The sequence below is a fragment of the Melanotaenia boesemani genome, chromosome 19, assembly GCF_017639745.1.
Source record: "Melanotaenia boesemani isolate fMelBoe1 chromosome 19, fMelBoe1.pri, whole genome shotgun sequence".
NCBI lineage: Eukaryota > Metazoa > Chordata > Actinopteri > Atheriniformes > Melanotaeniidae > Melanotaenia > Melanotaenia boesemani.
This window is the reverse complement of record NC_055700.1, coordinates 30,505,443-30,519,722: the sequence shown is the minus strand read 5'-3', so window position 1 is coordinate 30,519,722 and position 14,280 is coordinate 30,505,443. Positions and strand designations below refer to the sequence as shown.

Below are 14,280 nucleotides of genomic sequence, written 5' to 3'. Positions count from 1 at the left end.
ATTATTATTTTCTATTCTGTGGTGTGGTAGTGGTTCAGGCCAGGTAGGTTGTCCACTAACTGAAGGTTGTAGGTTCAAATCCCGCTCCATCCCAGTCAATCTGTTGTTTCGTCTACTTCACCCACAGTCGTATGAAAGCTTGCTGGTGGTGGAAGACAAACGAAAGTCGCCAGCTGACGTTTTTCTACAGAACGTCTGAAATAAGAGGACCGGTGGGAAAAATCACCGCGATGCGAGTTTAAACATCCAGATGTGCTGCAGATGAAGGGATCTGAACAGCGTTGTTAATCCTCCCAATCCCAGCGGAGAATGTCCGACTGTCAGAGTTTTTAATAAATCACTTCAAATAAATTTCAGGGTCTTATGCAAGAAGAAAGTAAGAAACATCAACAAAAACAATCACTAAAAACCACAAACCGAAACACACAAAAGCTGCCAAAAGATCCGAATTTCAGGCTGAAACAAACCTGGAGGGACTGAAACGCAAGAGAAAAGTTCCGTTTCAGCAGCGAGGGTTTTTTAAAATGAGCACATTATTAAAACTGTTCCCGGCTCACAGTAAGTCCATATTTTCAATCATTATTAACCCCTTCATGCCTGTCGCAAGTTTATTTTATGTCTTTATAGCTAATATTTATTTCATTCATTTATTCATTCTTATTTATGTATTTATTTTTATTTATTTATTTATTATTTATCTTTATTTATTAATTGGTATTAATTTATTTAATATCTAATTGTATTCTATTTCATTCCAGTCTTCTTCTGTAGTTATTTTTTCCTGTATCTATTTTATTTTCATATAACTGTAAATAAATTCAGGCTTTAAGGGGTTAATGTTCATTATTGTTTCTCCTGTAGCAAAATTCAACAATAAATCAAATAAAACTACTTTACGTCTAAACAATCTTCAAACATCAGGATATTCTAGTTTAATTCCAGTTTTTTACCAGAACAAACTAAATAATCTTTAGCTAGTTTTAGTAACTGAAATATATCCAGATGTTCTTGTCAGCAGATGTTTAAAAACAAAACAAAGAGCACAAAACTGGTCAGAACGTAGAGCTGAGGCATGTTTAGAAGCTGCAGTAATCAGATTACATGCGTCTTCATGCAGTACTGTAAAAACAGAGCCGTTAGAAATGTTCAGCTCTGAAAATGAACTGAAAAGTAAAACAAACCTTTTTACCGGACCTGAAAAACAAAAAGGGAAAATTGTGTTTTTGTCATGTAAACTGAGTAAAAGCAGGACGACAGCACAAGAATGTCTCCCTTAATTATTAAATTTTTCCATTTATGAAGAAATCTTTTCAAGTCAAGCTGGAAAAATGTTCGTCTGAAATGTTTATTCAAACAGTAAAATCTTGAAATGAGAAAAAAATTGTGTTTTCACTGGCGTCCAGTCCAGTGTGGCAGCTAGCAAGCAGCTCCAGGTCAATAACTTAGAAGCCTGACATGCTCTTAAGGCTCAGACTCTGTCCCTTCTGGTCTTTTTTAAAGATTTGAAATGGTAGCGATTTCTACAATGATTATGTCCAAGGACTCGTCCCTTCTCGTGTTGTCTGTCCTCTAAGCTCTGCCTTCTACGGCTTACCGGTACTGCCTGGCAAATCCTGATCCTACTCCACGGTACTCGCTGTCTCTGCTTTGACCAGGAGCTCAAGCGAAATGCCAGAATAGTAAAGGTAAACCTCCAGCCCTCTGGCTGATTATCTGTCCATTAACATCTGTCCACCCGTCTCAGCAGCTGGAGTCTTCGCTGCAGGTGCCTCCTCCTCCAGATTTGGAGGCAGCGGCGGACCCGACAGCGATGTGGCATCCGTTGGTGACGTGACTCATGACCTTCTGTTTGAGCTGGGCAACCTGCTCCCGCAGCATGGCAGCAGTGGAGGCCAGATCCGAGTTCTGGCTCTTCAACACCTTGACCTTCTCCTCCAGCCGGGAAATCCGCTCCAGCTTCCGCTTGCGGCACTTGGAGGCTGCTATGCGGTTGCGGAGCTTCTTACGCTCTGCTTTGATTCGCTCCTGTGTCTCCAAGTCGATCGGGGAGAGGGAAGGCGGGGAGGTGGGGTCTCCTGGTGGATGGGGTACCTCTGGGACGGTCTGAGGGGCATCCAGAACTCGAGGATGGGGCTGGGGGGCACCACCTCCACCATGACCTGAGCCTCCACCGTAAGCCATCTGCCCTCCCGAGTAAGGAATCTGGCTGGAGTTGTAGCTGTTGAGGTTGGTGTAGACGGGCATGTCTCCACCGGACATCAGGTTCCTTTGATAGGACGCCTGCAGGGAGACACTGGAGGACGAGGATGGGGACATGGGGCCACCTCCCACTAGCTGATTCTGCTTGTGAAGGTCCGCCAGTGCTTTAACAAAGCCGTCTGCAAACCCCTCTTGCTCGTTGGTAGCCTGGGCACGGTACATGAAGGGGTTGGTGGAGCTGGAAGCCGGGCTGGTGGTGACCAAGCCCTGATTGGACTGGATGATCAGATGCTCCAGGTCAGGAGATGACAGCTTCAGTAAGTTTATGTCCGCCGAGGACGCCACCGATGCCATCATGCTGCCGTTCCCAGAGAGCCCCAGGTTGTTGGGGTTGCCGCCCCTTCCTCCACCTGCACCACCACCACCAAGGAAGTGATGGCTACCTGCCCCCGACATGGCCTTCTTACTCAGCAGCATCTTGTTTCCAGGGTAACGCTCATACTCCGCAACCTGGCTGAAGCCCGGGACAGCGGGGGAGTCGTCGTGGTAAAAGGGAGTCTCCATCTTGGCCGTCATTGACAAAGAGGCGTCCAGGAGGAAATCTACATAATCAGATTAACCTGAATGTCACAGCAGACTGGGAAGGTTCCACTAACGTCAGCGTCTGGGGGATGAAGGTAGGACGAAGAGGAGAGGATCGGTCTGTGTAGGAAAGACAAGTCTGTGAGATGAGGAGGCAAAACAAGACAACAGAAGGCTGGTAAAAGCAAAAAAGTGAGGTGTACCTGTGTGCTGGGACGGAATATTCCAGGTGAACAGGGTCAGATTTACAACTAACAGCTATCACCTTCCAGCTTTATTCCTCACAGTCAGACTTTTATTATTTCTATTGCAAGTTTTCTGAAACTCTGTTTAAATATGCAAATTAGGTATTTTATAGCCAAAACTGTTCTCATTTGCACACATTTCCAGAAAACATCTAAATATTGGATTAAAGCAGGTTTAAAGTTTTTCTTTCATTTTGTTGACATATATGAGTAAAAATATATCTCTATCACTTCAAAGTTTAGAAAACAACCAGAAAGAAAACTCAGTTTTCAGGATAAAATGTTCTATAAACCAGGCTGTGATCAAACAACCCGTCAAACATCCAGACATGGACAGGACGGGAACGCCTGGCGTGGAAATGCTGCTGAAGCGGAGATTTCGACCCAGATTAAGAAAGTGTGTGTACATGTAAATAAATACAAAAATATAAAAAAGCCACCACACATCAGAACTGTTTAATGCCTTATTTTTTATCGTCACGTGTGAGGTCTCGAACCGATGAGCAATCTCATATAATTAAAAAATCCTTATGTGTGTCCCAGGCTCTAGTGTATAAACCTAATGTACACCTCAGTGCTGTGTCAGCATGCAGAGGATGAGGAATGAGGAGGATCAGAGATGAGTGTGATCCTGGATATGTGACCACGCCAGAGGCTGGAGGCAGACCAGAGCAGCCCAGAGACCAGGGCCATCAGCAGCACCAACCCAAGCCCCCCACCATGAAGACCACCCTGAACCCACCCAGAGGACACCAGAGGAAGGCCCCAGACAGAGCCCCCTGTGGTTACAGGGGGAATGGCCCTGGAGGGCCAAGATGGGCAGCCACCGACCCCTCCAGGCACCAGCCATCCAGGGCAGCCAGAGTGAAGGGGCCCAGGGCCCCAAGATACCAGAAAGCCCCCCACCACCACGAGGCAGACGGCCTGCACCACGCCCAGGAGGTCCAGGCCCCCACAGACAACCACCCTGTGCGAGCCAGCACCCACCCCAATGTTCCAGCTGCACACCCTGGGAACCAGGGCACCATCTACCACTCCCCCATCATCCTTAATAGCTTTGGGGCATGTAGGTTAAAGAATTCTGCCACCCTAATAGGTAGCTGTAAGTTTAATTGATTAATGGTATATTTTTTACATATAATAGATTTAAGCTGGTGATATTCTAAAAATGTTTTGCTACTGATTCCATATTGTGAAGTGAGCATATTAAATGACAAGAAGTTTCCATTTTCTATTATATGTTCTGTTTTATCCCTTTATTTTTCCATTGAGTGAAATTAATCAGCTTTTTGTTTTGCAGGATGTCAGGGTTGTTCCAGAGGGGTGTAAACTTACATGGAAAAAGTGAAGATTTGGTTATTTTTAGAAAATCCCACCAAGCCACTAAAGAGGAACTGATATTGATGCTTTTAAAACACTGATGTGTTTTGATGGTTGAGCTGATGAATGGCAGGTCAGAGATAAACACATCCTCACACAATGTTTGCTCTACATCTAACCATGATTCATCCAGACTGCTAGGTTTAAGCCATTTGGAGATATACTGCAGCTTGTTAGCTAAGAAAACATGATTAAAGTTGGGTAGCTCCAATCCACCTCTGTCTTTAGTCTGTTGTAAAGTTTTTAGACTGATACGTGATGGCTTATTTTTCCATAAAAATTTAGATATATGTGAGTCCAGTGACTTAAACCAACTGGAGGATGGTTTAGTGGGTATCATTGAAAACAGGTAGTTTACTTTAGATAGAACCATCATTTTAACTGTGGCAACCCTCCCCATGAGTGATATGGGTAAGCGCCTCCACCGTGAGAGATCATCCTCTATTGCTTTAAGTAGCTGGACATAATTTAGCTTTGTTAGTTCTGATAACCTGGGGGAAATGTTTATGCCTAGATATCTAATGTTTCCAGACTGTATTGTAGTATTGGGTATGTTTTGTAGGTCACAGTTGATGGGCATAATAATAGTCTTAGACCAGTTAATAGAGTAGTCAGATATTGATGAGAATGTGTTAATAAGTGTGATTGTCTGGGGGGGAGATGTCGGTGAGTTCTGGAGGAAAAGTAATACATCATCAGCATAAAGACTTATCTTGTGTTCTATATTTTTAGCATGGATTCCTTTAATCTCTTTATTTTGTCTTATGGCAGCAGCTAGAGGTTCAATAAAAATAGCAAAGAGTGATGGAGAAAGCGGGCAGCCCTGTCTGGTGCCTCTCTGCAAACAGAAGCTTGGAGAAGTTTGATCATTGGTCTTCACACATGCATTTGGGTTGTTATATAATATTTTTATCCAATCTATGAAAGATGACCCAAACCCAAATTTGTTTAACGTTCCAAATAAAAATTTCCAGTTTACTCGGTCAAATGCTTTTTCTGCGTCTAAAGAAATGACTGTGGATTCCAGATTATGTAGAGTAGAATAATCTATGATGTTAATTAATCTACGCATGTTAGTAGAGGAATGTCTACCTTTAATAAAGCCTGTTTGGTCAGGATGTATTATTAGAGGGGTTATTTTTTCTATTCTTCTGGCCAAAGCTTTGCTAATTATTTTGAGATCTACATTTATTAATGAAATTGGACGGTAACTGGATGGAAGTGTCGGGTCTTTACCTGGTTTTAATAGTAGAGTAATATTGGCTAGGTTCATATTTGAAGGTTTTTTTTGTTTTCCCCTTATTTCTAATATCATATTGTAGAAAGTGGGTGCCAGCATTGTCCAGAATTCTTTGTAGAATTCTGCTGGATAACCATCTGGACCTGGACCATCTGGCCATGGACCATCTGGTGAATCGAAGGCAATTTTATTTTCATGTTTTAGTTTTGGAAGATTGATGTTACTTGTAAATGGATCAATATTCTCATCTCTTGTGTTTAGTTGTGATTTATATAATGTTTTATAGAATTCTCTAAAAGTGTTATTTATCTTGTCAGGGTCATGGCTGATATTTCCTTCTGGATCTTTGACAGAGGAGATGGTTGTTTTCTCCATGTTCGTTTTTAACAAAATAATTTTTTGGGCATCCCATGACGTTCTAGGCCGTGTTTATGACCCTCCGGAGCGCTGTCCCCTGAGCCACAGTGCAGCTGGAGAACCAAACACCCATGTAGTATGCTAAGGTACTTTCTATGGTGCACCGGTAGAAGGACAGCAGCAGTCTCTGGCTGACATTGGTTTTCCTCAGTGCCCTAAGGAAGTAGTCTCTGCTGAGCCTTCTTCCGCAACTCAATGGATGTTTGTAGTCCAGGTCAGGTCCTCCTCAATGTGTACCCCCATGAACCGGAAGTCCTCTACCCTCTCTACACAGTCACCCTGATGTGAAGTGGTAAAATGTAAGTTTTATTCCTCCTGTAGTCGATTACCAGTTCCTTGGTCTTTGTGGTGTTAAGGAGCAGGTTATTCTCCTAACACCACACCAACAGCTGCTCCACCTCGTCCCTATACAACAACTCATCCCCTCCAGAGATGAGCCCCACCACTGTGGTGTCATCCTTGAACTTCACTATGGTGCTGTGGTGGTGAGAGGGGGTGCAGTCATAGGTGTAGAGGGTGTAGAGTAGGGGGCTCAGCACGCAGCCCTGTGGGGAGCTGGTACTGTGGGCCGTAGATGTGTGTTGACCCAGTCTGACTCTCTGGCTGCGGCCTTGGATAAAACAAGTCCCAGAGTTTGTCCACCAGTCTGCAGGGGAGGATGGTGTTAAACACCGAACTATAATCCACGTAGAGCATCCGGACATAGCTCCCTTTCTGCTCTAGATGGGACAGAGCGGCATGCAGGGCTGTGGCCAAGGCGTCCTCTGTGGATCTGTTCCCCCTGTAGACAAACTGGTGGGAGTCGAAGCTTGGAGGCAGGAGTGATGTGATGTGACTATGAACCAGTTTCCCAAAACACTTCATTACCGCTGGTTTGAGTGCTACTGGCCGGTAGTCACTCAGGCTGGAAGTGTGAGGTTTCTTTGGCAGGGAGACTATAGTGGAAGATTTCAGACATGGAGGGATTGTGGCCTGGGCCAGGGACTGGTTGAAAATCCTAGTTAAGATTCCAGCCAGCTGATCCGCACAGTTCTTCAGCACCCGTCCCGGGACACCGTCAGGTCCCGCAGCCTTCCTCAGGTTGACGGCCTTCAGTGTACGCCTAACCTCACGCTCTTCAACACTGAGGTTTAAGCTGCTGTGGGCTGTGAGGTGTGGTGTGGCTGCCTCTGGTGACTTCACCTCTAAATGGGCAAAAAGGTTAAGCTCCTCTGCCAGCGTGGCATCTCCTTCAGCAGCTCCAGTGCTGGTCCTGTAGTTAGTGAGCTGCTGGACTGCCTGCCACACCTGCCTGCTGTTGTTGTTGTCCAGGTGGTCCTCGATCCTCCTCTTATAGTCCTGTTTGGCCTTCCTAATGCCTCTTCTCAGGTTGACTCGGGCCATGCTGTAGTGAGCCCGATCACCAGACCTATAGGCGGTGTCTCTTTCTCTGAGCAGCTGCTGGACCTCTCGGGACATCCAGGGTTTCCGATTTGGATGCAATTATCCTCCGTGACTGTGTCGATGCAGTGTTTTATATAACCCAGCACAGTCTGTAAACACATCCAAGTCCTGATGTTCAAACACTTCCCAGTTTGTCCTGGAAACAGTCCTGCAGCTGCTGGGAGGCACCATCAGGCCAAGTTTTAACAGCTTTTGTAGTGTGGGAGCAGCTTTCCTGAGGGGGGCGTATGCAGGGAGCATGAACAGGGACACATGATCAGACAGCTCCAAATGTGGAAGCTGTCTCATCCTGTAGCCCAGCTTCACATTTGAGTACACTTTGTCCAGTGTGTTCACTCCCCTAGTAGCACATGTCACATGCTGATGGAATCTAAGGAGCACGGCCTTTAAGTTGCATGGTTAAAGTCCCTTGTTACGATGTGCACAGCATCAGGATACATGCACTGATGTTTGCTAATGCTACCATGTAGAAGTCCGGTAGCTGAGCTAGCATTAGCATCCGGTGGTATGTAAACAGCCATTATTGTGACAACAGTAAACTCCTGCGGAAGATAAATGGGCCCTAACCCTAACCCTAACCCTACATATTCCAGGTCCGGGGAGGAGTTTTTGTCTAAATCAGTGTTTGTACACCAGCTCTTATTTATGTAAACACACAGCCCCCTCCTCTGCTCTTACTGGAGTCCACTGTCCTATCCTGACACTGTGTGGTGAAGCCAGCTAGCTCAATACTGGGTCCGGAATAGACGAATGAAGCCAGGATTATGTGATTAACAGCACACAGCTGTTGCTCACAGTGCTGTTGGTAGAAGTCTGTAGCCTCAGTACGTCAATCTTGTTTGCGAGGGATCTGCTGTTTGTAAGAAACAGGCTGGGGAGTGGTGTTTTGAACGGTTGCTTCTTTTGCCTAGCTAGCACACCAGCTCTGCAGCCTCGCTTTTGCTTCCTGTCCTTACGCCGCCTTCGCCATCTCAGCACCAGGATGATGATCCATAAAGAGCCAGGAGGTCTCGTTATGTCCACCGGGATCTTGTGGGAGTGTATGAACTCGACTGTCACACTGCCTGTTAAGACAAACTCCGATCTTGAGAAGGTCCCCTCTGTTGTAGACGTTATTCACCGAACAGAATGTACACAGACTGAGTAAAAAGGTGTACAAAACAAGCCAAACAAGACACTGACTGTGAGAGCACTGAGCCGCCACAACTGTGTGCGTCGCCATCTTTGAGCAAGCATCCAGACATGTCTGTCTGTGAGATTAGTCATGAACCAGTTTGAAACAGTACCAGAGAGGCCAGCTTGGTTCAGGAGTTGGTTTAACACTAGAACCGCCGAGTAGGGTCATTTTTACCACCCCCTACTGCAACAGCGCAAATAACGCAAAGATGCATTGAAGTTGTTTGTTTACATTTATTATTTTAATAGTTATAATGGAGACTTAAAAAAACTAGCTAAACAGTCAAAACAGCATATATTAAATAACAAAATTACACATTTCAATATTTTAGTTCATTTTAGAGGAAGACAATATAAATAAATGTTGCTGCGAGCCCTCTGACTCGCGCGTGCGTCAGACTCCTTGGTCGTGTTTCAAGACGGGTCGGGTGGGTAGCCGACATCCTGCCGAACCCTTGTGCCCTTTGCTTGGGCCGGTCCCCGCCCTGGCGGCGCGATGCGGTTGGGGCGCACTGACAGTCTGTCCCGGTCGACAGTTGCGCCGGGGCGAATAAAATAAACTAATGTAGAGTTAGCTCAACTAGAGCAGAGAATGTTACCAGGATGTTACAAAATGACATGTCGTCACCTTTCACTGCAGCCCGTCGGCTACCAGGCTGAGGATGTGGGTGGGTGACTCCTCAGTTGTGACCAAAAGCCGGGACCTTTTCCTTGGTCTGCGTCTTTCATCAGCTCATCCTCAGTAGATGACTCGTTACCGGGTAAAAATGACGGATCATCACTTTCTCCTGATTCCTCCACTGTCTCGTCAGAATCCTCCTCAACCACATCCAGAGTTTCTTCTCCTCCCTCCGACTCTCCGTCACTCAGGCCTTGGAATAATAACCAAACTTCTTTGGCATTCATCCATCTATTGTGTTTATCTGTTTGTCAAGTTTAGCACTATTTACCCTAAACAATTATAAAACCCTATTACTCTCTCTGACAGCTGTCAAACTCACGTGTGTTACTAAGCAACCAGGAGTGGCGCGAATGGGCGTGACGTGAAAACATCTGACAGCTGAACACAGTGCATTAAATTAGACGGTAGAAATGACCTCCTTGGCGGTTCGAGGTATATATGCTCAAATTTCTTTTTCTTGTGATCACACACCCACCATAATTCACTGTATGTTTACTGGACCCATTTCAGGAAAAGTCACGAATTGAGAGAAGTAGGGATTTTATTTTAACAGAGATACAAGTGTTTGAAAAACCAAGGAGGTCAAATTTACCCTCTTGGCGGTTCTAGTGTTAAATGTATGGCGTGATCCACGGTATGGAAGGCAGTCCTGAGGTCGAGCAGGACAAGAGCTGATAGGCTTTTCCTGTCCAGGTTGGTTCTGATGTCATTCATGATCCCTGGTCATATTTTCAGAAAGACATCCCCTAAGTGAAATAATGAAGAATAGCTCCACAAAAACCTGGGTCATCTTCAAGTTGTTGGTGTGTAGGGACATCTGGATACCTCAGAGAATGGATTCCCAGCTGCGTCTGCTACTGTGCCTGCGTAAATACCGATAACACAGAGGACAAATATGTCCTCACCTGCTTTTTCTTCCGATTTGACAGAGGAGGACACCATCCATGCAGACAGCTGTCACAGCAACGTTTACATGGACTGATGTTTAATCTATTCGACCGATTTCAATCTGATCAGAGATTCCAGCGACATGTTTCCATGGATGCTGGATAGAATGATCCCAATACACAAAGTGGGCTAATTCCGAAGAAGAAGATTTTCTCAAGTTAATCAATAATCTTTCAATCTTAGAGTTAACATCATCGGATCAGATGAGATGTTTATATGATACATCTTTATTCTGATTGGACGTTTAATCGGATCAGCTGATTGGACTTCGGATCGAATCAGGTGATTGGACGTTGGATCGGATCAGCTGATTGGACGTTTAATCGGATCAGCTGATTGGACGTTGGATCGGATCAGCTGATTGGACGTTGGATCGGATCAGCTGATTGGACGGATCAGTTCTCCACTTTTCATTTTCAGGGATGAAATATTTATAAACATGAAATGTTGGCCGTAAAATATACTTTCAGTCTGTGTGATGAACATCAGGGTCTAAGCCAGCAGAGTCAAAGGTTCTGGTTCCACATTCGGAACATTCTGGTCTCCAGTCGGACCAGTGAAATAACAGCAGAACAAGTTATCAAGATGTTTACGTGATTGATCTTTCCTTTTAGAAAATATTAGAATTATCCTGAACTATAGTTTTTAACTATATTTTGCCTCAGTCACATATTCAGTTAATCTATTGTTTTCTATTAATTTACATACTTTATTTAACATTTTCATTACATTATTATAAAACATAAGTAAATATCTATATCATAATAATATAATTTTTATAAGAATCTGTTTACGTTTTAGATGAATATATTTACATAAATCAAAGAAATTTGACATTTTCTAATTGTATAAATATTTTAATGTTATAAAAAATTTATTTTTAAATAATTGAATAAATCTTTTCAATATTTATAGATAAAAAGATTTTAAAATTCTGTTTCTTTTAACTACTTTATCATTTAATTTATTCGTTTATTTGAATGGGACGGCGCGTATTAATAGACGTTCAATATTGTCGTACATGTGCTGGATTTAGCAGGTTGCTAGTTTCCATCCGTCGTCCCATGAAGGAAACAACACCAACAACAGCATAACTGCCCCATAAATAAGAAAACAATAACAATACGACAACATGAACGACAGGGTACAGTCAATAAAACCTGCTTTGAAGTCACTTTATTTATAAAATGCTGATGTTCAAGACAGTCTGTCATAAAATCCTAATAAGAAAAACCACATACACACACACACAAACATATACACATATGTATATATACATATGTACATACGTATACACAAATAAATACACAGCTATAGAGGATAAGATCGGAGGTGCTTGTTTTCCTTGTATTTATGACTAAATGTAGAACTAGCCCGGCGTTCACACCGCTGCCGTGCTGGAAGCGGCTAACAGGACGTGGAGCTAACTCTGGCAGCGCCTGCGTCCCAGCGAGCGCCTGCGTCCCAGCGAGCGCCTGCGTCCCAGCGAGCGAGCGCCTGCGTCCCAGCGAGCGCCTGCGTCCCAGCGAGCGCCAGCGTCCCAGCGAGCGCCTGCGTCCCAGCGAGCGAGCGCCTGCGTCCCAGCGAGCGCCTGCGTCCCAGCGAGCGCCAGCGTCCCAGCGAGCGCCTGCGTCCCAGCGAGCGAGCGCCTGCGTCCCAGCGAGCGAGCGCCTGCGTCCCAGCGAGCGCCAGCGTCCCAGCGAGCGCCTGCGTCCCAGCGAGCGCCTGCGTCCCAGCGAGCGCCTGCGTCCCAGCGAGCGCCAGCGTCCCAGCGAGCGCCTGCGTCCCAGCGAGCGCCTGCGTCCCAGCGAGCGCCAGCGTCCCAGCGAGCGCCTGCGTCCCAGCGAGCGCCAGCGTCCCAGCGAGCGCCTGCGTCCCAGCGAGCGCCAGCGTCCCAGCGAGCGCCTGCAGGCGGTCAGACATGGTGTGCTCATGCTATTTCACTTTTAATGAAGTCCTCTGGGGGTGGGGGCCGATCCAGGTTTATAAATGAGGCAGACATGTTTTAATTATGTGAAGGAAGGTGTGTTTAGCTAAAATTGGGCAGGTGTGATGGCTTTTTATGGAGCTGATCGGCGGCTTGAAGTGAGGCGACACCAGCAAACGAGCAGGTGAGAAGCAGAGTTCATGCACTGGAGGTTGGATCTGGCCTCAACATCACAGTTACTTTATTAAAATATTCCAGTTACTTTTATTAATAATAATACAATTAGTTTAATTCAAATATTACTTTTATTATATTATTATAGTTAATTTTATAAAAATAGTACAGGTAATATCTTCTCTGTCATTTTTCATTCACCACCTTCATCCTGCAGGCCAGTTGGACCCTCTGGCGGACCGGTTTTGGACCCCATGCCATATGTTTGACACCTCTGGTCTAAACTATGAACAACAGTACGAAAATAAACTTTTTATAGCAGCTGGTTTTGTATAGTGCATGTTTTCTGCCTGTATGAGGACCGATGGGGCTGAAATAATGTGCTTTCTTTGCCAGAACTCCTCCCACCTTCATCATGTTTCTCACAACTAAAGGACATCTGTACATGTACGATTATTTACATACAAAATACGGACCAGAAACCTGATGTTTCTGACTCGTCCTTCTTCCTTTATTACATCAGTTTATACAGCATTGTGTCCCTGTAGTCCAAATACAGCTTTACCTCAGAATATCACACTTCTGTCCAAATATTAAAACTCATTTCCAGCTCAGTTTCTCCAAACTCTCAATCCTAAAAGAGTTCAAAGCTGGTCCAACACTTTACAAACATCATGCAAAATAAACATGGTACAAAAACCATCTTCTCTCGTCTCCAAACTGACTCCTTCCACCAAAACAACAGCCTGGCTCTGACCGCGTCAAGTAAACACGGATACAATCAACTCGCATCAGCCATCCGAGTGTCTGCAGGTTTGGCTGCATGAGGTCACGTTACTCTCAACACATGCATACATGTGTGGAAATGACTAAATGCGGTGGAGGAACTTGTGTTCATGCAACACAAAGATTATTTTACAGCTGGAGAAACAGAAAAATCTGCACAGAAACAGAATTAAAACAAAACACAGTTGATTTGTTCCCTTCCTCTGCCTGCTCAGTTTCCTGCAGAACATCTGTATAAGTCACCTGAAGCTTTTATTTTTAACACTCTGAACAGATTTTCCAAATGAGTTTGCACAGGTGGAAAAGCAAGGCGAGGCTAACTGATAATCGGGGTGTTACATGGTGGAGTTTTGCTAAAACTTTTGCTAAACTGTGGTTTAGGATGATATTAGAGTTAGAACAATGGATTTGTTCTCGCGGTTTAGCAGTTTAGAGTCATTTTGGTTATAATTTACCTTCATTTTATCAGAATTGAGTGGAAAAAACCTGCATCTGAAAGCTGTGAAGTCCACTAGTAAATGTCTTTCATTGCCTCCTGGTGGACAAATGAGGTATTGCAGCAGCATTTCTACAAGAATCAATATCTCCTGATAACTATCAGCTGATGCCTATTCTCTACATTACTGCTCCCTTCATCCATTTAATTTGATTAAATTAATTTATATTATCTTATCTGAGTGTTGCTTTAAAGTTTTATAAGCATAAAAAGCGGAAACTCAGTCCAGCGGTTTTTCATATCATTGTTTACTCTGCTGCTGCGTCAATAATCCAAAAGATGACGGTGCATCTGATCACCTCCACCTGCTCCATCAGTTATCAGATCCATTTCAACCCATCAAGTTCCCGGTGTTCAAACTTCAGACCCGGAGAAGAGAGCGCGAGCCATGGCAGCGGACCTTCCCCCCACCTTCATCATCATCATCATCATCATCATCATCATCATCATAACGACTAAAAGTTAGTAACCGGGATGTTCCAGAACCAACCGAACCACAGAAATATAACGTTTCATTAATACAGCTTCATACTCACAGAGACCCGAGAGCTCAGCGATCCGAGCGCCGCGCGAGCCACAGAGCAG

General features: G+C 44.6%; 1 protein-coding gene across 1 annotated transcript; it reads right to left on the bottom strand.

Moving 5' to 3' along the window:
* Positions 1-750: 750 nt before the first annotated feature.
* On the bottom strand, positions 751-14,280 carry june (JunE proto-oncogene, AP-1 transcription factor subunit). The gene is made up of 2 exons (XM_041970265.1): positions 14,232-14,280; positions 751-2,901 (listed from the first exon to the last, which is right to left on the bottom strand). Exon 2 carries the CDS (start codon positions 2,773-2,775, stop codon positions 1,741-1,743), a length of 1,035 nt encoding a protein of 344 aa, XP_041826199.1. The 5' UTR covers positions 2,776-2,901; positions 14,232-14,280; the 3' UTR covers positions 751-1,740.